Raw genomic sequence first — 24,496 nt, forward strand, 5'->3', positions numbered from 1 at the left:
TATTGAATGGTCGAAATTCTGAAGAAGCAATTAAATTGTTAACAGGCAGATACGGCAGGAAAGATACATTAATTAATGTCTTTATGAATATGTCACTTAATATGAGACAGGTTCATAATTCAAATGATTTAAAAGCTTTGCGAAAATCATATGACACATTTAATATACAAATAAGATGTTCAGAGTCATTAGATATTACAGGTGACAGCTTCGGAAATCTTTGGCACCCCTTTTACTGATGAAATACATAGAGATATTACATATAGATATTGCTTTGGATTACTACGCAAAAATCGGAATGAAAATATAATGAAGTAATAACCTTTCTTAAAATTGAATTTGCAGCCAGAGAGCATACTTCACCTCTTCATTAGTTTGATTTCAAAAACGATAAAAATAAAATAAAAAAAGAAGTAAATGAAAAATTATTCTAAAGAAAAAATAAATAAATATTCATCCTCGCCAGACGAAAAATTGCTGGGCAAAATGTTGTTTGTGTCTTCTACGTAAAGAGTAATGGTCAGGAATCAAACGTTTGTCCATTCAGTATGATCTGGCAAATTATACGCCAAGTACACTTCCATTTTTGTTCAGGGATTTTTTTAAATATTTCCATTATTATTAATAATTCGTTTAGAAGCTATTAAAAAAAATTTTATCAAAAACTCTTCCTCTGTTTTTTTTTTTTTTTTTTCCTTCTTGTTTAAAATTTTTACGATTTATCAATTGTTATTTTCACCTCTCAAGATCTTTATTTTTGAATTGATATTAAAAGAAAAGATGAAAAGATCAGATGTTGCCATGCATAATTTCTGACATTTATACTGAATTTTTCTCCCTGGTACTTGAGGAATAAAAATATCTGTAATGACATCTGTACGCCTAGCTTTCTTAAGAGCTACGAAAAAAGATCCCCAAATTATTTCATTAGTAGCAATAGCCATTACCAATAAGCTATAGCCAAACCACTATTATAGCTACATACAGAGCACTGTCTGAATTGCAAACCTGGCATTTCGTCACCCCCCCCCCTGACCGGCACCCCTTTCATATCTTTTAAGATCATAAAAAGATAAGCTACAAAAAAAGATCCCCAAATTATTTCAGTACCCCATTAGCTTAGTACTCCATGAGCACTAAGGGTAAGATAAAACCAAACCTTCAGCTTTTTCCCCCCCTCCTCTTCATTAATGGAAAAAGTTAGAAAGTTATTGACAAGGTCGTGACGGATTATATGACTTCTTTGTGGATACTACAAAGAGGTGATGATAATAAGACGAAACGATATTACTGCATCGTAGAATTCCAAAAATATTCCTCTGAACCATCCGACTTATCGCCTTCAGTCTGCTTATCGCATAAAATTGAAAAGAAAGAAAATTTTATTATCCTTATTCCCTTGCTGAGATTTTTTATGAGGCATCACTACTTTGTTTCATATTGTTTTAGTTTCTTAAACAAATAATCTTTTTTTTAGGCATGCATTTTAATTTCTCTGCATTAATTTTTCTACACATCCTGAAATTTTCAAATTCACTAAAATGATTTTTTCAGATAATGGTAGACATAGTTTAAGGATTTACGAGGCATCTGATAAAATTATAATGAAGCACTTTTTACGTAATTTTCAAAAGTACTAAACCATTTTGCAGAAAAGAAACAATCGTATTTTGAAGCTTTTCAAATTTATATCTCGATTACAAAATTGAATTTTAAATAGCGACTGCACTAACTTCCTTTCTGATCCTGAGTTGCTCTTCTTTTCTTCGTGATTTTTGGATGATGTAGTGCCAACCGCTTTTTTATTGCGGAAATACTAAATATGTTATGCTGGAAGCAGTGGTAGTATATTAATGCTTAAATTGTGTAAATATTTATTGCATTAGTTAACACCAACGTTTGTTTATTTATTTATTATTCATAGTTCCATTTTTTCAAATAAGCAGATGTATCAAAATAATAGAGTTCATACCTTCCTTGCAAAAATGGTTGCAAGATTAGAAAAAAAAAACTGCATTTTAGGCAATTATCTACCGACTTAATTTTAATCCAGGATGAAAACAAGCCCCGCGACAAAAATTATAGCTTATTTGCCTTAGAACTAAATAGTTACTTACTATTTCAGAAAATATGAATTTTATAACAGTCAAATACGTCCTATCCAAATATGATTATTTAAGTTGCTATTATATATCTATGAATAGATGTACATCAAAAAACAGATCATAATAATTTCTGCTACCACTTTTTTTGTTTAAAATATAAAAGTGGTTTTTCGAAGTACCGTCAACAAAATTCAGCCGTAAGGCCTCAGACGCCCATTTCCATTACAACGAACGAAAGAACAAATTTCAAGTTAACTGCCACCACCTAGACTGCTGCTGACTTCATAAATTCCTACCATAACTATTTTAACAAACATGATGGATAGTTGCCCTAGTGCTAATTCCAGATTTCGAAGTGCGGTTGGTGCACGCTGCCGCGGGCAGGAACTTCAACCGATTATCAAGTCTAGTCAAATGATGACGTGAGCAATTAGATATAAATTTGAAAACTTTCATAATGCTTGATGATTGTTAGTATAAAATTCATATGTGATTTAGCAATATTTGACTTTGACTATAGTTTAGTTCGCATAAAAAACTGAAAATACAATCATACAATATTTACAGATAAATTTACAAATGATTGACTGTGACCTTACATGTTTGATAATGACTTGCAATAATAGTTCACAATAATTTTCATAACATTTTATTTTGAGTTGCATTTACATGTGATTGACAGTGATTTAAAAATAATTGACTGCAGTTTACTAATAAATAGTTGACGATAAATTTCGCACTTTTTACAGATAAGTTTACAAATGATTGGCAGTAGTCTACAAAATACTATCACCAAAGTTAAAAATATTGATTGAAGATCAAATTCAATAATTAGCAAAATCTGTCATAAAATATAACAGAATTTGACTTAATTGGCAGTATATGCAAATTATTTACGTATTTACATGCAACATATAAGTAATGGCAAATTAATATAAAAATCATGAAGTTAAATTTAATCATCTACACATGGACATGAATAGAAACATACTTGTCATAGTAAATTGATTTAAAACATATAAGTTAAGTATCATGATTAGGGAAAATTAACTAAAGTGAAATTAATTATGCACATATTGGTAGCTAATTAAACATATTTACATGGATCATATAAGTTGAGAAACATGATAAAGAATAGATAAGTAATAAAGAAAATAATGAAGGTAAACGTTAAAATGTATATATTTACTGATAACATAAAATGAGACCATGAAAAAATATGATAAATGTTCAATGAATTATTTACAAAAGAAGGCTGCAATGGATCTCATATACACATCTTCATCACGAACTTCAAAGTTCATTAAAGTCTGCAATGTTTGAGTTTATAACATTTTTTAAAGAAATTGCTGTTAATAAGTTTATGTAAACATCGAATATCTCAATATTTCAGTCCCTTTAGATATTCCTATTTCGTAGAAACCATGATTTATTAGTCATTGTTTCAGTGTTCTCTGAGTTTTTATGAAACTGTTCATGAGATATTTATTGATGTTGCATCATGCCGGGGATGCGTATGTCATTTTTGGGCTGATCATATGGAAATACAGGAGACGCGTTAGGTTAATGTCCATTCTTAAGTAGAATAACAATGCCTGGAGTTTGTTTGCGGCGGTTTGAGCCTTTTCCTTAACTAGTATATGTGGACACTTCTGGTTAACTTGGAGTTTAGGCTTAAACCTAGAGAGGTGGCTTTTTGAATTTATAGTATCATTGACGAGAACAAGCTAGTTATGGGAGTCAATTCTTCAGGATTTCTTATGAATTACGTGAAGTTGCGATTTCAAAGCGCTTACTAAAAAATGGCCAGTCTAAACACCAAGTTTCAAGCTCGTATATTTTATCCTGAAATATTTGAAAAGCAAGATAGTTCTCTTTTTTTTTTTTTTTTTTTACGATGACGCTGGTATATATATATTGCAAATTAGGATAAATACTGTTATCGCTCATGACAAATTTTGGGTATTACTTAATTTTACTTTCTATCTATGCTTTTAACTTTGGTGATGGTATTTTGAAGACTATTTTCAACCATTTGTAAATTAAATTGTAAACATTATGATTTCACTTATTTATGTTAATTATTGTTAGATAAGGCGTAAATTTTATACAATTATCAAGTATTATTTAACTCTGTAATTTAGTATCATCACCATTTAACACGTTCACGCCGGGTGTTGCGCCTGAAAGCGTGACGGAAAAGAGAAAATACTGGTAGAAGATCTATTTCAATATTCGGGAGGAGTTAATCTATTCTCAACAATAACAATTCACTGTAAGGAAATTTATAAATGTTGGTTGTTCGGGGTGCCTGAGGCCGGAACAGCCCTTTACCCCTTCATCGTGAGATCTGGTCCTGGATATCTAAAAATGAAAGTAGAAAATTAGTAACGAGTTTATCACGGCTTGAACTTGAACATAAACATACGGAGTGCCTTGTATTGGATACAGTACCTCATATCTAAGATGAATTAAAATGTAACATAATTAATTAGAGTACTTATAACTTAATAATTTAAATTTACGTTAAATTATTAAGACATTAAAATAACATTGAATTTAAATAATTGATATCAGTTTTTAACGTCGAAGAAGCAATTCAATATAAAAATTGCATCCGTTAAAAACAATTGGTAGTTACGGATTTTTATTATTCCCGGGGAAAAAAAACTAAAAAATGAAATTTATTTGTTACCAGTTTTTACTCCGGTGCGCCGCCAGATGAGACAATCTTGCGTGACCCACTGGTGGGTCACCCCGGCGTGAACGTGTTAAACTAAACAATTGAAACCTGTACATAGCGAGTACAGTGAGACCTGTTTTTGTGCGGTCCTTTTTTATGCGATTCTGTTTTTGTGCGATTGGTTTTATGCGATTTTATTTTTGTGCGATTTTTTTTGTGCGAATTATTTTTATGCGGTATATGAATCTTATCGGCGTTAGAACCAGTTTAATGTTTCCTATCAATGTGCATATGCATGTTGTGAACGAACTCTGATTACGTGGTCTCCTTGACAGCGATGTATCTGAACTTCGCGATGCTCTGTTTATTTACTTTCATTAGCTCATTTATTATCGTCAACTCCATTTTCTCTTCTGTTTAAAATTTATTCTGCGCTAAAGTTGAAGTAAATCAGTAAAAAGTCGTTTGCTGTGTTAAAATACTTAGTATTTTAAAATTAAACCGTTATTTTTATTTTGTAAATTCTCGTCTGCGTGTATCTCAAATACTATACGCTTCGTATTCAGAGTTTTAAACACGATTCATTAGATTAAGGATTCATTTTAGAGTGAGATTAAAGGTAAAGAAATTAATTACTTTTGTTTCTATTTATATGTAATTTTTATGATTTTTATTTAATTTTATCTGATCACTGACTTTATGGTACCAAAAAACAAATCATTGAAATCCTATCTTCAAGCGATTTTCAACCAATTCATTCCAAGAAGATGCGCGTTTTGGATTACGACGAGTAGCAGCAAACTATTTAATGTATAATTTGAAAACTTCTACATGTATATGTACAATGAAGAATTAAATATTTTTAAAATTTCTTTAGGTCTAATTTAATTATTTAATTTTATTGAAAGCATTCTGTTATCTATTTCATAAATCATTGATGTATTTTCTGAGTCCGACTTTTTTTATGCGGTCCCTATCAACCGCATAAAAAAAGTTTTTGGTGGTATATGGTACAAACTTGTTTATTACATGTCAGAATTTATAAAATTTTCGAATTTTTTTTTTGTGCGATTTCTTTTATGAGGTCCCTATCCACCGCACAAAAAAAGGTTTTACTGTATTTATATATTTTTTTTCCGTGTCAATAAACGCTACTACTCCAATTGCCCTCCAGGTCAAGATGTGTGAGTAACGCCTACTTCCTACTACATTTCAAATATGTGAACAGTGCTTAAACCAATGAAGACGAACAACGAGTGCGTGCAGAAAGAATAAATTTTCACTTTACAAACAAATCTACAAAGTATAATTGTTAAAATTTTAAAAGCCTGTTGATCCAAAGATTGTGTAAGTTCTTGGGCTTGTATTCTACCATATACATATTCCATATTCAAGAATTCAAAGTGATTAACAAATAATCGAAGCATATAAAATAATTGTATCTTCTTTTCGCCATCAAAGTAGAACAGGTACATCAACCTATTTTTAATTCTTATCCTACTTCTGCTGGATTCTTGACATCTGCTAAAATCGTATGTTTGATATTAAAGTACGGATGCTGGACTTGAGTAGTAGCTAGAAACCAATCGATTCATCTGTACTAGTTGATCCTATGTTCACAAGTCGTAAAATAATTAATATCTTATTCTTTCCTTACCACTTATATTCATATAAGAAATTTTGGTATTACTCAGAGATGCCAACTGTTCCGGAGACACAAAAATAATTGGTAATTAATTAGAAACTAAAATTTGCAAATATTTGACTAATTTTATCTACTTTTTAAAAGGTTTAGTATGACTTAATTATGCTTGGTATTAGTGGGAGCTCGGTATTTGGCCCGAAGGGCCACCAACCGATTCGTCGTATTCTGTAAAACATAAGCTTAAAAGACATATATAATATTATAAATCATACAATAATGAAGAGGGGTAGGAGCGAACTCCAAAATTCAAAAAATTATGATATAGAGCACATTGAACTAATTCTTGTTTGTCAAATGAATATAAGAATAAAATAAACAATTATATAATGTGAGCAGGGAAAGTAAAATAAGCTATGTACATTATTTACAAGATATTTACAGGGTTTGTGTTGTGATTGTGTATTTAGTGTTTCTCTGCTAGATGCTCAATTGCTCTAATTATCCTAGTCCTAGTGTTTAGATTTTACTGGGCACCTGGGCATTGCTCTAATTATGACAGTGTGGAGAATTATATAAGCCTTCGAATTATGTAGAAATAGTGGTGGATTAAAACTTAATAAATTCAATTCAGTAGATTTTTATCCACCACTATCTCTAAATAATTCGTAGGCTTATATAATTCCCTACTTCTAAGAACTTTTGACATACGATACTTTTTGAAAAGCAAGCAAAAATAGTCAAAAATTACTTTGTAGTTATTTACCGTATTTTCAATTAATTTGGCGTGTCCGGAGCAGTTGGCATCTCTGGGCAACATCGAATATCTTTATCGCTCTTATTTGGGTAACTTTTGACATCCACTCAATCAGGAGCTTATAAAATAAAGATCTGAAGAAATTAATCAAATGTTAAAAGAAAAAAAAATCTTAAAATTGTTCTACTTTGTTCCTAAAAAAAAAAAAAAAAAAAAAACGAGTACATAAATCTGCAGATTGGCCCGAATGGTATTCATTTAGTGCATAAATACAATAGTATTAGTCCATTCTGCCCGAATTTAGTTTAACACTTTATAATTCTCGAACAAACAAACAATCAAATCTGAAATTTATTCTTTCTTTCCTACTTCTGTGTAAGTTTCAAAACATTATAATTTTTGACGAGTAAAGCAAAAAAAAGTGGTTTTCCTCTTCGTGTAACGGAAATGCGGGCTAGTTCCATCAAAAAAGTCTTCCACGAAGGCGAATTTCTCCTAATACTTGAACTTGATCCAGGAATTCAATTGTCTTCTGAATCCGAATTGATTGAACAAGAACTAGCAAAATTTCCCTACTTATTTCTTTCAATTTATTACCAAACAAAAATACTTAATAGAATAGATTTTAGATCTAGTTATGTATCCTTCATAATGGCATTGGTGGTAGTTATGAAAAAATAATTAAATTAGTGAAATAGATTTCAACCACTATTTTACTTTTTTTTATCATACTGTATAAGAACCATGTTTTGTAGCACCTCTGATCAGATTAGTTACTACATTTGAATACTTATGTACTGATTTTAGGATTCTGTTTGAACAATTTTTAGGGTGCTATGCTATCAGCCAACATTACCTAGCATTCCAAATCAGTATAAAAAATAAAAAGTTTGTACGCTCTTAAGTAACGCTCCATCTTGTTAAAATTCATACTCCAGATACAGCGCTATTCGCTATTGCAGCACTCTAATACACCATCTGTGGAAAAGGCCTGTTCCAGGTCTTAACCCACCCTTCCTCTCAGTTGTATGGGAATTCAGAATGTACATTTTCTCATTCCATAATATTTTTTCGTATTTGACAAAAATATTTTCTAAAACTTCCACGAAGCTTTCTTTTAGAATTATGAAGTTTTCAGTTCCATACAATTCCCCAATTTAATGCATACGCTAATGTCGAAACACACGAAGTGTTGCCATAGGTAGAGAGTTCTTATTTGTGCCATCTGTATTCCATTTCGATCGCCAATATTGATCGTAAGAGCATAACCTTACTCGGATTCATCTACTCAACTGTATCGGAAGGTATTTATAACTCTATCTACTTGAAATGTAGCGATTAATTTGGGACAAAATTTTCAAACTGAATGTGTTGCAACCAATTAGGGGCAAAAGGAGTATAAATAAGGAAAATTCCATTCGTTATCGGCAATCAAATAGAAATAGCTGGCGGGTAAGTTTTAACGTAAACTTCTTTTTATTTCCAATGAGCTGCACAATCAGTTTTCCCGATGAGCAGACCTAGTGCATTCTCCAGAGGTGGTATCCACTCTTTCAGGACCACCACAATGGGTGAGATACCGTTGGTCATGTGAATTTGGATGTCTAGTTTCTGCCACACTAGATGGCAGCACCGAGACTCTATTTTGGATGCTAAAGTGCACTAGGAATTTAATTTTGCCGGAAATGCCAAGAACCAATAAGGCGCTCCAGGGATCTTTTACATGCAGCATGCCTCAGTGATAGGGATAATAGAAGTACTTTGAAATCAAGCGTTGGAGTTTTTCCCCGTTTTGGATTTTTTTTTTAAATATTTAAACTATTAGAGAGATTTATATTATCACAATAAATATGTTTCAATTATTAAATTTCTGTATTCAATCATGATTTTGGTCACCGAAATCATGTCTGTAACCGAAATCATGTCATTTCTGTATCACAGTATAAGACATCACATTGTTTAAGAAAAATAACATTCACACAAAGATTACAAAACACGAAACAGGCTCAACTAAATTTTATTAAATAAAAAGAAATCAAAAGGTGGGTTGATCAAATAAAATATAACTGTAGTCTTAAAATTAATCAAACAATAGCTATCACAGATTTTTTGATTTTAAATATCAGTCTCTCAACAGATTTTAAAAACACGAAGAAAAAAAAGGAAGTTAACTTTGATATTTTTATATTGAGTAAAACTTAAGAGTTGAAACATGGAAAACTCTAAACGAAAAATGTTTTAAATCCACTTAAGCATTATTAACGTTTCAGAAAATAAAAACCTCAACTTTTTTTTTGCAACATTGAAAATGTTTATTTTACTTATATATTATTTATTTTGTAAAGGTAATAATTATTTATCATACTTGAAATGATTATTTATCATACTTTCTTATTATTTTCTACTATTATTAAGACTTGATTTCAATTAATCATTCTAATTAAAGGCTTAAAACTTTAAGTGTATTCTGTTTATTATATAAAGTATTCATGTAATATTGCATTATTTAAACAGCATTTTATACAAAACATATTGAAATTGGAATGCAACTTAGGCATTTTACAATTATTATATAGTAAATTCGTTACATCAACTCATATTATGTATCTTATATAACTCCAGTTAAAATTTGCAATTAAAATAATGAATACAAAACCTGCTGGGAAATAACTTTACATAATATTGCTAAGAAATCTGCTTGGCAAAAAATATTTAAATAATTCTATGAAACCAAATTAAAAGTCAAATAGAAATTTAAAAACTAAAATTGTAGATAATGGTGCAATGATAACATGCTGAAAATTTCAATTTTATCCCAATAGACTCAGGTACTAAATGCAGTAAAAAATTTTGTTATTTTTTTTATTTTCTAGAACATTACATTTTTATGTAACAATCTGTTTGTAGTTAAAAAAAATAACTTAGTAATCTATAACTCACACAAAATTGGTTACATTGTAACAAAACAAATGATAAATAGTTATCAAATATTTAACTTTTTATATTACAAGTAAATCTTGCAATCTTGTCAAGGACTCAGAAATAAAAATGTAAAATATTTCTGAGAAGAAAAAAAAAGTGGGCTGGGTTTTTATGAAAAAAACCCAGGTTTATTCAAACTCAGTTTTAAATCAAAATCTACATTTAAAAAAAGCACATGAAACAAAAAGACACTAGAAATATATGATTCACATTTTTTTAAACATGGTTAATTACATTATATTTTAAATATTAGCTCAGATCAATTGAAGATTTAAACTTCTTTACAAAATTTTATTATTCATAATAGTACCATAAGATATAACGTATGAATTTGTAAGCTTAGGCCTTGTAAGCTATTTAAAGAAACCTAAAACAAAGAAGCAATAAATAATATCAAAAGAATAAAAATAAACAGTCAAGTTCAGTGTTTTTTTCTTTTCAGTCGGAATAAACAAAAAAAAAAAAAAAAAAAAAAAAAACAATTAAAAGTTTAGTTGTGGAAATAATATCTGTTCTTCATAATTATTCCATTTATAATTTTAACACCTAAATAAAACGAACAATTAATGGCAGGATTCAAAACTTATAATTAATTTTAATTCAAATTATTTTGATTTTCATTTTGTTAAAATATGTATGAAAAATATGGTGTAACATAGCGACATTTTTATGTTAAACAATTTATTTGTATTATTTCTTGATAAATTTTACAAGATTTCGAATTTCCACTAGATAACAGTACAGTACACTGAAACATCTTATTTCCTACAATGAAAGCTAGGTGCTTTTCACCATAGAAATAATTTTCAGAACAATTTGAAATTATAATTTATCATGGTATTGCCTCAAGCCCTTTTTATTTATAATTCAGGTAATAAGACATAATTATTATTAAAAAAGTATTTTCATCCTAATTATAATTCATAAACTTTGAATGCCATAAAGAGATAAAACTATTATTTTTAAAACATATCTTATGTTTTAAAGTAAATACCGAAGCAGCTATTTGTAATGAGCACACATTTACCTAGATTCCTGATTTTACGAAGAAATTTAATAATTTATCTAGTACTTACCATGTCATAAATGTAAAAGAGCTCTTTTAGTGAGCATATTTTTGTGTATATTTTCTTACATAACAAGGGAAATAACTTTGGGAGTATAATGTTAGAAATAATGATAAAAGTTTTTAAAAAACTAGGAAGACGAATTATGAGACAAAGAAGAATTTTTTTTTTAACACACCAGACATATTAGTCCTGTAGAATCAGCACTAAATTTTTAACAACTTTGAAAAATGCAAAAAATACAGATGATGAAAAATTTAATGCATTTAATGATATGTAACAAAAATGAAAGGGAACAAAATTATGTAAACACAAAGAAACGATGTTGAGCAAACATATTTTCAGTTCTTATTGAAGATTATTATCTGGGAACAATAGATGTAAGCTGTTTTTCTATGCTTAAATTTTATGTACTAGCATTGAATTTAGATTTAGTAAGATTTACCGGGCATCTTTCTGTTTCCAACACCTCTCATTAAACGTGGGTTTTTCTGTACAATAACAAAAAATGTTAAAAATAATTTTTGGTATCACAACAAATACTTTATATGCCACATAACAATATCTTTATAAATGTGAGGCACAGAGGCAATGAATGAAGCAAATCTTATAACACACAATTTGCTTAAAAAATTATTATTAAAACAGCTATTTTAATTGCTTAGCAAATCCCTTAGCAACAAGCACATTCCCAATATCAATGTCCTCATCAGAGTTGGTGTCTAAAAGCTGAACTAGGTCAACAAAATCCTGAGGATTTTCGCTGTTCTCTTGCGTATCCTGCTTAAATGGTTTAGCCATCAATACTTTCCACTGGCCTAAATACACCATTTTTTCAAACTCCTCAGAAGCTTCCTGTGACCATTCACCATCGATTGGCGATACATCCGCCAAACTACATGCAATAGCCTGAAAGGGTATTGATAAATAGTCTGGCTTTAGAACACTAATTAAGGATGGTGAGAGTACAGCACAGTCACCAAAGTCAAGGTAAAACACACTAATTTTTTTGTCTTCGCTGTCTTCTTCGGAGACCTTGACGACTTGGGCCCTGTACCAGCTGTTATCGCCCTGGAAGAAAGCAGCAACTATATCTCCAACACTGATTGAGTTCAGTTGAAACCTAATTTTATTCTTTTCTACATTATAAAAATCTGTCATCTCAGTTGCCAGTTTGTCGAGTTGTATTGATTTGGATCCACTGATTTGTACCCAAAATTTGCTAGGATTTTCCACAGCTGAGACATACACTTCTAAAAAACCATCAGAACTATTTGGTATCAGCTTTTCACATGGAAGATTCCTGTTTATCTAAAATAGAAATGGATAGTTGCAATATGTTGGGCTTGCAAAATGTATTTTAGCTTCATTTTTATTAAATATTCTTAAGACTTGATTTGCAATGAATTGAAATTTGCTCTGAATGATAAAAATTAAAATTGCAATGTTGAACATTTGACTTGCCTTTAACTTGATTTTGGAATGAACATAAAAATGTTATTAACTAATAACTATTATTAACTACTAAAAAATATTACCAGCAAATCTGGAAAAAAAATTTCATTACATGAAATAATTGAATAAAGAGAAAAGGGAAGCTTTTTAAATCAAAACAATAAACTCTAAAATTTTATCAAATATATGTTATTTATTTAATATTCAGAAAATTATTATTCACTGCAACAATACAACACCACTCAAACATTAATAATTTAGATTTGTATGTACATAAACAGGGATGGCAGCTATTCTGCTTTTTGGAAGAGCTTATATTAAGCGGTAGAGACTTGAAGATTTAAGTTTTTCAGAATTTTGGTTGATTCTGAAAATGTTTTAGAAATCTTAGTATGAAATGACTTGAAAAAGCAGAATTTTAAATATATGAATTATTTTTATGGTATGGAAGGGAAAATGTCTTAAAATCAAATTTACAAACACCAAGAATCAAAGATTAGAACACAAATTTTGTTACACTAGAAGAAGATGCATCTAAAAAGTGGAACGAGATAGCATCTTTGCATAAATTAAAATTTAATTTAAAAATTAACAAGGATTCTTTGAATAATGATAAAAAAAATCAAACACCTGGCTTAACTGTCAATTGCTACTTGAAGCTATGGAATTTTAGCTTATTCTATAACTAAACTTTCATCAGCACAAGAAATCGAAACAAAAATATTTAACAAAATCAGACTGCCTTTTTACAATATGAGTTTTTCAATTTTAAAGTGTTTTCACCTTTTTTTTTTTTAAAAAAAAATTTGCAACTGTATCATACTTTGTTGGAGTTCTGAGATTTTCAAAAAAATAATGTTGTCACTGAAACTTAATAATGCTGAGGAATTTATCAAGAATATTAAATGGCATTGTTTAGTAATAGAATCAGAAAATGCTTTTCATATAAAAATTTAGAACTCATATTTAAACTTTAGAGGAGATATTAGGGTAGAGATAGCCAGTCTTTTGTTTGGGCTCTGAAAACTTGGTCAAAGATGAACTGATAAGGTGACTATACTTTTGGCAAAATATTCATAGCTGGTGGTCACATTTCACCAGAATATTTTGCCACCATTATGGCTGCTGGTTACGAGATTGTAGCAGCTTAACCTCCATGATCCCCTGCCCCTCAACGAGCCATTGTGGGAATGCTTTACTTTAAGAATTGTTAATACTACACATATCTTATTTTTTTTAAATTTGTTAAAAATATTGGTGTGAAAATAATGTGTAAAATCCGATGCACGTGCTTCATTGAAAAAGTAATAAAAATATCCAAAATTTTATATCAATATCAAATTTAATTGCAATGAAAATGCCTATATATGTTAACGACATTATAATCTATCAACATAAATAAACATCTAAAAAAATAGTAGCTATTTTGCAAGTTAAAAACCAATTAAATTCATTCAATAACTTTCTATGCTATCATGTAAAATGCAAATAAAAGACTAAAAACAAATATAAAAGAATAAAAATCTTAATTGTGAAATGTAAAAGGTCCTCCTTTTATGAATTTTTATTCACATCTCTATGCACACCAGGATGTGACCATTTTAAATTGAATTTTATAGTCAAAACATAGCTCAGCAATTCACCTCCATAGTAAAAGTCTGGGGATAGGGTTTACTTGAGGGAAAATCGCCCCAGAATCATGTGACAACGCTCTTTGCAATCAATGAGGAATGGGGTCTGGTTCTCGCTATGTAAATCTCTCCTCTAAGATTTAAACTGTTTATGGGGAGGGATTTGCCCTTTAATGGATATTCTTAATACAATTTTATTAGTAAAAATATTGTAACAATAGTAACTTTTTATTTATATTTTATTATCATACTACACTACATTTAAACCTGCATTAAGAATTTATGTTTAACAAAACTAATTATTTAAAATTTTAATAATATAATTTTCTAAAATTTAAATATTACCAACAAATTTGCATTGGTAAAATTGGATCTTGTATTTTGTATTCTTGAGAGCATGTATTTTAAGTATTAGTTGTGATACATAAAACATACGCCATTAATTACCTAGACTGGCATTTTGTAATTAGGGGTAATAGTGACACAAAGTGAATAACCCTGAAAAGTTTATGAGCAAAAACTTGACATCAAAATATCAATTTATGTACCATGCATGTTTCATATTTAACATAATTTTTTGAACTAAGATTTACATTTAAATTACCTACAATGAAGAGTATCACACGTCAATAGAATTAATTTAAGAAAAAATTCAGTTGCAAAAATACGAATAGCAGTGTGTGGCCTTTAACCGCGAATAAATAATAAAAGAGATGTTCAACATTACATATAAGTGAATAAGAATTGCAACATTGAATTTTAGAAAAGCATAAATACGAAATACTATATTGGATTTTATACACACGTAAATACGAAGAATACGAATAGCCGCACTGGATTTTATAAAAGTATGAATACGAATGACAATATTGAATTGTATGAGAGTGTGAATAAAAATCATGATATGCATATTAAAAACGCATAAATTCATAGAACCATATTGGTTTTGTAAATTGTGTGAATACAAATTGCAACTTGCAACTTTTGAATCAGGTAAATACAAAAGTCTATGCTTGACATGAAAATTACAAGATTATGAACCATGACATTAGCTGATAATAGCGCAGTTCCAAATATTCAAAATCTGCTAAATGGAGGAAGCCTGCATACGAATCACGATATTTATTTTAAAAACATATAAATTAAAATATTGAATTTTCAATTATCCTGAACACAAATTGCCACGTTTAACTTTTAAATCAAGTATATACAAAAAATTCAAAAAGGAAAATAGAAGAATTAATGGGAAGAATTAATGGGCAGAAGAATTAATGGGATTTAGCAAACGTCTTGTTAATGGGATTATGTTGCACATCTTGTTACGTAATGGGAATATAGTTTTGTTCAAGGGATTTAGTGAAAGTTTCAAAAATTAAATCTTAGATTGCGAAACTCTGTAAAAATTTTGACATATGATTCATGGAAATGTGCGTACCAATGGTCTTGAGATACACAGATAAATCACATACCACACTCAGTCCCTGATGGATGATACGAAAACCCAGAATTCCAGAATGTGTATACACCCCAAATAAAATCAGGTCTGTCTAATAAAAAAGTACTCATCTTTCTGTGATTCAATAAACAAATAGTCTATAATACGCAAGTTGAATAATATTTATACTCCAAAGAAATAATTTATCTTCTAGACAATAATTGTTCACAACATAAATATTTTCACATTTAAAAGGCCACGTAAATTTGAAAAATTAATTAGCCTATGGCAGCATAACACAATTATACAGAGATTTAAATGAAAAACATTAACATGAAATTCATAGTTATTTTGCAATGCGATCATTATGAATAATATATAGTCCTATAAAGCTATACTATATTCACAGTGGTAGTAAAAAAAGTGAAGTAAATGCAATTTAGAAAACTTTTAAATCACTTCACACATCCTCAGCATTATTTTCGGGGTTCTTTAAATATATATATATATATATATATATATACTCAGACAGTCAGACCATCATATAAGGTCACCCTAAGGGACATCGGAAAAGTGACCTTATAAGCGGGGTGACCTTTTAACCGATTCATTAGCAGTTCGTAATTAAGCACGTAAATAGTACACATTATGACATTTTAAAAATGGTAATACAAACGAAAACAATTGGCCATAAATTAAATATTTAAGTCAATAAATTTTAACAGAATTAGTAAAGAATTAAAGAAAGTTAGATTTTTATATAAAAAAATTACATTTAAAATAAAGCTATTTTCAAATTTCCTCAAAGTGTGCATACATACATTACATCTTACCTAATTTAAAATAATCATTTATGCAGGTCTGTCTCGTTTTTGGTTTCAATTTTTGAACTATGTTTTCTAGATTTTGTAACTTCTCAAAATGTTCCTCAGCTCTCTCATGATTTGTAAAAAAATCTCATATGACATTTATTGCATTGAAGGCTTCCACTTGGGTTACAGCTACAGTCTCAGGATCACTGTCATTGTCCTTACTGTCCACAACTTGTGAAACAATTTCAGAAATTGTAGCTTGTTCGTTGGCTGCAATATTTTTCTAGAATTCGAAAGGGGTAATTGCCTTGTAAGGAAGTTAAATAAGCTTTTGTTAGAAAAGAGCTTCCCTCGCCTCAGATAAAAATGACCTTATAAGCGATAACGATTTTTAAGACTTGACCATATATCCAATAATCTGTAACAAAGACTTCCTATTCAGAGAGCCGGGACTTTGAAAAAGTGACCTTATATGCGGAGTGACCTTATATCGAGGTCTGACTGTATATATATTAACTTTTTATTTTGTGGTGATTATAATCATTTCAAAAGAATTCTTTTAAAATAAGAATCACATACTAAAACTACTCCTTTTTTTGTAAAACTCACAAAAGTTAGCTGGTATGAATTTACTTACAAATGTAGTCATCTGTAAGGGCAAATTTTGAGGTAATGCCCGACCAGCAACATGAACTTGTTTGGCAGAATTCACTTCTGCTTCAGCAACAAGCTTGTCAATCAATTCAGAAGCAGCTTCAACCTCTTCTGATTTTCCTTTCAGAATGATTTTTACAGATGGCTCTTTACCACGAGAAGGTAAAAACTCAAAAATAGTTTTTACTCTAGTAAGATCACAGATTTGCCTGAAACATAGAACAAAACTTATATATAACCTACATTTATAAGTAAAGCATTCCAACAACAGCACACAGTGGGAAAAGAGGGCCATGGAGGTTAAGGCTTCACAATTTCCTAGCCAATAATATAAGTGGGGTGATATAATCTATGCTGCACACAGCCCGCTTAACTTCACAGACAAGATGGCAACCATTAATCTAAAGTTGGGTGGGCTTTGAGACACCACTGGGGATTGAACACCAGTTCTTCACAATAATGACAAATCATTCCTTTGACCACTGAGCAATTGCAGTTCACAAACTATAGATATATAAATTTAACTATATTTATAGAGTAAATAATATCAGAAGTTAAACTTGATATGAAAACATAGGAAGTTTTGTATTTAATTACTCATCTGAGGAAAGTACAAAAATTCATGTTCCAGAATGGCTTTTTTTATCACGGCTTCATATTTATAGTAATGGAAACCATGTATTTTACAATTAAAGAAATTTGTTCTAATTCAATTTAATTTTTTTAAAAATAGATTCAACTTGTGAGTAAAATAAAAAACTGATACAGTTTAATCCCTTGCCAGTGTCACCCGAATCCAGTTCGAGCAACTACTACGGGCTACGGGCAGTATTTGTGATGCCTGAATTGACTTCAGGCAGGAGAAAAATTAAAGTTTCTATTTTGTGAAACCCGAGCTGAGTTCGTTTCTACTTTAGGATACTTAATTCAATATTTTCCTAATAAATGTCATTAGTGGTATTAGTTTTTCACCGATTACAACTTCAGTCGAGGCCAAAGAGTGCGATATGGAATTGTATGCAGTACTGTGTTTTGGGATATACCATACTGTAAAAGATTTGTAAAATTTGTGTATTGAAAATCATATTGTTGTGTTTTTTTATATTATATATAGCTTTAAAATTTTGTTTCATTTGTTGTAATTGAATTGCTGTAACTGAATGTTGAGGTGTGTGCAATCCATTATAAATACAGTAGTTATTGCACTTAAAATTTTAATTTTGCAAAAAAAAAAAAAACATTTTCTAACTTTGATAATATAAAGAACAAAATTAAACAATCAAAAAAAATTTTCCATCTTTGATCCATTTCTCTGAAATACATGTCACTATTAAGTATTTAAGCTTATTTTTTTCGTCATTAAAGTAGTTTTAATTGCATAGTATTTGATGAATTTATAATAGTTTCATCTTAGAGAAGAAAATCAAATAAAATTGTAATACTCTGATTTTAAAATATCTATTTCATATTATAACATTTTACTTTTTTAAATTTCATGTGAATCTTGAAATAAAATGGAATAATTAATATAATAGTAATTTTTTTAACTGTCATTATTTTAATAATTCAAAAACAATTATTTTTTTAAACAGAAATGTCCTTAAACAGAGCTTAGAAATAGAATTTGATTTTAAAACATGAACAGAAATTAAAGTCCCCAAAATGAATTTTTATAGTTTTGAAATTAATTTTGATTTATTTTCCCCAATTTGCGCTACATTAAGTGAATCTCGAACTTTAAGGCTGAGAGTTTTTGTCTGCATCATTTTAGGATGAGATTAGTTAAGCTTTGTACTACAAATGGGTTGTGGCCACCCCTTATTTATAAGGCAGACACTACAAGATAGGGGCTCGGACTGTGTCAAGATTGTCTGTAGGGTGAATGGAGAGAATTACCAGATTTGTAAAGAATTACAATACAGTAAAACTTATTTTTCAGTTTGTTTTCGTAGTGATATTAAATGTCATTAAACGTGTCAGAAGTTCTGAAAAAATACTTATTACAGTAAGTATTACAATTAGTTGCATAGCATAAAGTTCAAAATACACCAGAGAAAATGAGATTTACATCATTAAGTACAATAATGTGAGTAGAAAATCAGGTAGATTTTAACAGTAATCACAGCCCCTAAAATTTAACATGAAACAAAGAGAAATGTTTAATAAATAAAATCAAACTTGAGGGGGAAAAAATTCTATATAAATGGAAGGAAATTGGAGTAAAAATTGTCCAATCTGGTAAATAAAATTTTAAACTAGTTTTTTTCCCCACATAGGTATAACTTATCAGATTATGATGGACAGCTCAATACAATTTCAGATCATGCCCAAAACATGAGTGTAAACCGTCTCCACATAACATAAAATACAAAATAGGAAATTTGATAAATCAAACTTGTACAGGCATTAGTGAGAATGTCATGTCCAACACCATCAGGTTCTTATAAACTAACACAAAATATAATGACTAGTCAAAGAAGTAATATATTTCATGTTTATTTCTAAATAAATATTTGTTAGTTCCTTAAATTTAAAACATCAAAACAGAGTTTGTGTTAAAACTAACTTAAAAATCATTTTTAAATTATTGATAGAATATTTAACCTAATTACGTTATTTCACATTATTTCAAATTTTTTCATTGTTAAGTACTAATGGAAATATTTTTCATCAGAAAAACAGTAACAAAATTTATTTAAAAAAAAATCTGAAAAATCATTAATATCAATAATATATATTAAATCATACAAAAGAAACTTAATTATACTGAAATTTTCAAATTAATTTTTTCAAAAGGCAGAACTTGATATGCATCTCAATAAACGGAACTAGTAAAGAATGGGAAATATGTATCTGCTTTTAAAAAGATTTTAATTTAAAAGAATTTCGTCTAAAAAAAGTGTTGCACAAAACCCATTTATTATTTTAGCTTTTTCAATGTCCCCCTCCCCTGTGAAAATGAAGAAAAATGCAAATAAAAATAAGCTAATTTTAGTAAATATTTGAATTTTACAATTAAAATCCCCGCCTTTTTTTTCAGAAATAATTTTGGATTTTTAAATGAGTGTTTGTTTTTTTTTGCCAGAAAAAAATAAAACTTTAACTGAATTTGTTTTTAAATATACTTAATAAACAAAATACTAGTCAAATAATTTTTAAGTTTTTTGTTACTTTCTTAGGGTATTGTTACAAAAATACTAATAACTAATGTGTCCTTAAAGACCAGATTTTTTTTAGTTCTACTTCAATTCTACAAAATTTTCAATTATAATTCAATAAACTTACAGCATAACTTCTTCAATGCTAAATCATGGGTAATAAATTATGAAAAAATATTTATTTTTCTTGCATTCACAAGTTCTATAAACAATGATGGTTTTAGAAACAAAAAATAAGTGTTAAAAGAACAAAAGCTCTTTTTTAAAGCTCTATAGGGTCTGATCCAATTAAAACCAAACCAACCAACCATACAATATCATACCTGATATAATGCACGTTCTTCCATACTGAGTCAGTTAGATTTTCTTGCAAAAAAATTTCTTTTGTAGCACATGCATGGCGACTAGTCAATATCCCATTGATAAGGTTCACCGCTTCTTCTACTTCCTCTACAGACCCTCTAATAGTGGCGATCGTAAATTCTTTATCTGTAAAAAGTAGCAAACATTATTATTTCTAAAATATGCTATGGAATAAAAAGAGATAGCAAGAAATAAAATTAAACAAATTATTTGTCATTGCAAAATATTAATAGTTTACAATTATACCTTTAGTACCTATAATACAATCTTGAGGTAGATATTATGACTTCAGGTCAATACTGAAGCAAATGTTAAATAAAAAAAGTACACACATCAGGTACAGGCAAGGGTCAACAAATCCTACGAACGAAGTTGCCAACAAATTGTAGCTGATTTCCAAGCAACATTTAATATAAGAAATTTAGATATGTTTACTACACAAAGTTGCACTATCAGTAGGATATTGTTTTGAAATTTAGTTTATGGGTTAGAATGGTTTTTTTCCCTATTAAAAATAAAATCTGTTTATAGCTTAGAATTGATGTTCGGGAAACAAAAATTTGTTTGAATTTTCAAAAATTTTATTTACCAAATTGAGTAAGTGCTATTCCACATCAAAACATGCAAATCTTTTTAAAAATGGCACCCTCTACCTAAGATTTTGATGAAAACTTATACATGTATAGAATTTACGGTGCTGATTTCAAAAATAATAATTATAGACAAATTGTTTAAAAGTTAACTTTTATATTGCCAAAATACCTCTTTTACTGCAATTTTGATTCATGTATCAAAGGCTGTTAATGGCTTTAACTCATGTTATATAATTATTGTTCAATAATTTATTTAGAAAGAAGCAATTATTTAAACATAATTTCCAAGCGTTCTACTTATAGTAAATAAGTTTACTTAGCAGTTTTTGATTAATGGAATCTCATAATTTAATTGGATGATTTCTTGGAAATAGCCTTGTTTAATTTCACAATGGGCAATCATTTCTTAAAAAGTAGTTTTTTTTTTATATAAATTACTATACATTAATATTACTTGTAGAGAGGCGATTTTTATCAGATAAATTTAATTCATCATTTTTGCTAATAGATTCATAGCTATAGAATCAAATAGTCAATGAGAGATAAATCACTTTTTTTCTAGAAAAAAAAACCTCTTTCTGAAAGAGTAAAAGGCAATACTAAATAATTAATAAGTGACCTTTAGAATATTTTGATCAGTATACACTTTGATCTTTTTTTTTAAAAAAAAAGAGGAAGAGAGGAAAGACAGCAATTATAAAGTTAAAAAAATATCACTAAGGCAGAGCTATTGCATCCCTCCTTTATTTTACGTTCAAATATTTTTGCTTGATTAAAACGGTGGACCTCATCAGCAATTGATGTAAAGGGCTGCTAAGCTGTGTTGCTAGGGGCTATTCTATTGCCACAGAAAGGATATATCCATATTATTATCGATGGCAAAATAATCACACAGTATTAACCACTTCCAGGCAGTGTCCTGTGAGACCATAGATGGGGACCAGCATAAAGGCACTGCCCACCCCCTTTATGCTGGTCCCCATCTATAACGTCACGGGGAGATATTTCCGTATTGTGATTTGTCGCGACAACTATAATCACCAAGTTGCCAAATAGATTTTAAACTTGCAAATTTAAAAAAAAAAAAAAAAAAACAAGTAGATGCTTGCCCAGGGGTGGCTATGAGTTATACCTTTCAAGTTGGTCCATTTCACTGTGATGTGTTTTTTATTTTCTGTCGGGCCACTGCCCGGAAGTTTCCGAGGCTTGGCGATTATTCTGCCACAGATCACGATACGAAAATCTCCTAATAAAGGGTATAATTCATAAGCTGCCTCAGGCAAACTGATTTTTTTAAATATATTGCAAGTTTAAAATCCATTCATTTTTTTTGGCAACTGCAGTTGGTGCTACATATCATGATGTGGAAATGTATGGGTCACAAAATAACATGCCTAATAATTGCCAACATTAGACATATGAGAGAAAGCAAGAACATTTTTAAAACAATCTATGATATTCTTTTAAATTAAAACAGTATTGGTTCATTCTACTTCTCAATATATTTTCGGATATTCTGTTTGAAAAAGCCACTATTAATAAAATTATTAAATCCAAACTTCAGTATTAACTGTATAACCTTTACAAAAAAAAGAATTAATTAAGTTTTAAAACTCATTAAGTATATCAAAACAATTAACAACAAAGTTTCTCAATTCAATAATAGTAACATGATAGGGAATTAGACCTGTATCATCAAAGGTAATTCGAGCTTTGCTTTTTTCCCGAATGCCTTTTATAGTTGATCCACCTCGTCCTAAGACATGACCAACAAACCCTTTCGGAATTTGGACAGCCCGACTTATTCGATTAGTTTGTGTTTGTTCAATTTCTTCACTATTATGCTGCCGCAACACACGGATTACACATGTGACAACACCGACTCCAACGCCAACACCAATTATAACATACGGTTTTAACACCCACTTAATCATAATATCGTTAAAGGTTTCAGTTTCAGCGAAGAAAATTTTTGCTCTCTATTCAAATTAAAATAGTAGTTCAAGAAAATTTCATATATTTTCTTTGTAAGTCAAATTTCGTTAACTTATAAAGCTTTTGACTGCCTATTTCAGCTCGACATTAGCTTCGTCGGAATTGTGCTATTTTCATTGATTGGGTCCTGAAAAGCCTGGCTAGTAGGTCGTTCGATCCATGTTCGTGCGTTTGGGAGTTCGATCCCTGCGACTGAATACTCCCAATGTACGAAATTGACACTGGAGCACGCTAAATCTGTCTGGGTCTCAAAATCTTCCAAGTTGCCACAGCGAATCAATACGTCTGGGGTACTGCATCGGAATTTGATCGTGCTGTGGTTCAGGTCAAGCTAACGATCCGCGGATGAATGGTGTGTAAATGTGTCCTCTCTGTAAAACGGGATGTGACGTATTGGCTATCAAAATGGGCTACAGGTGAAGCGGAGAAAAAATATTTCTATCCATGGCAACACTTCACATGCTTTCTCCATACTTTTCTTTTTTTTCTTTTTTCCTATTACAGTTATGCACGGAGAATTTGACTTCAAAAATACATGAATACAAATTTTTTTTATTTTCAAAATTTTCGTATGAAGATAAAATAAAAACGACAAATGTAACTTTTCTTGTCTACTTCTTCAAGTTTTTAGTTCAATAAAGTGTCGATGAATGTTTTCAACAAATACAGAAAAAATTCATTTGTAGAACTAATAATTTTAATAATATGTAACGTATCGACGTCAAAAACTACTCTTTAATTGACTTAGATATTTCTTTTTTTTTTTTTAGCAAAAATCATATAATATATTAGAAAGTAAAGCGTAATTATTAGCAAAACTCTAAAGAAAATTATACTGACTTGATTTGTTCTCTGTTTAAAAACTAGAAGAATAAAATGTAATGGATAAAAAAATAAAAGTCATTAGATTCATTGAACTGTTGTTTTACTATAAACGTGTTTTTATCCCTAGGACAATTCATTTTTAATATAAAAATCGAAATCAAACGTAATCACTAATTTTTATGTGGAAAAGCAAGGAGTTAGTTGTTTAGATACGTAACCACCTTTGCTTGATAAAATATAACTCTTATTTATTTTTATTTTTTGTTATTAAATGACAAGAACACACTAATTGGAATCATCTGAGGACCATACAGAGCACGAGACATAACCCTTCTCTTC

At 29.5% G+C, this 24,496-nt stretch overlaps 1 protein-coding gene across 1 annotated transcript; it reads right to left on the reverse strand.

Annotated features, from left to right (window-relative positions):
• Positions 1 to 9,183: 9,183 nt before the first annotated feature.
• On the reverse strand, positions 9,184 to 23,650 carry LOC107444793 (tudor and KH domain-containing protein homolog). Its single transcript, XM_043052724.3, has 4 exons — positions 23,025 to 23,650; positions 20,705 to 20,870; positions 17,207 to 17,432; positions 9,184 to 12,547 (listed from the first exon to the last, which is right to left on the reverse strand). The coding sequence occupies exons 1-4, from the start codon at positions 23,269 to 23,271 to the stop codon at positions 11,885 to 11,887; spliced, it is 1,302 nt and encodes a 433-aa protein (XP_042908658.2). The 5' UTR covers positions 23,272 to 23,650; the 3' UTR covers positions 9,184 to 11,884.
• Positions 23,651 to 24,496: the final 846 nt, after the last annotated feature.

Source organism: Parasteatoda tepidariorum, chromosome 4 (genome assembly GCF_982258835.1).
Source record: "Parasteatoda tepidariorum strain Cologne lab strain chromosome 4, Ptep-v5.0, whole genome shotgun sequence".
NCBI classification, from domain to species: Eukaryota; Metazoa; Arthropoda; class Arachnida; order Araneae; family Theridiidae; genus Parasteatoda; species Parasteatoda tepidariorum.

What these genes read in the sequence shown, in the direction of transcription:
- LOC107444793 (XM_043052724.3), bottom strand. Translation starts at nt 23,271, where the DNA reads ATGATTAAGTGGGTGTTAAAACCGTATGTTATAATTGGTGTTGGCGTT. An exon ending in AAGAACGTGCATTATATCAG is followed by an intron (nt 17,433 to 20,704) that starts GTATGATATTGT and finishes TCTATGTTTCAG; the next exon opens with GCAAATCTGTGATCTTACTA. An exon ending in CCTTACAGATGACTACATTT is followed by an intron (nt 12,548 to 17,206) that starts GTAAGTAAATTC and finishes TTTCTATTTTAG; the next exon opens with ATAAACAGGAATCTTCCATG.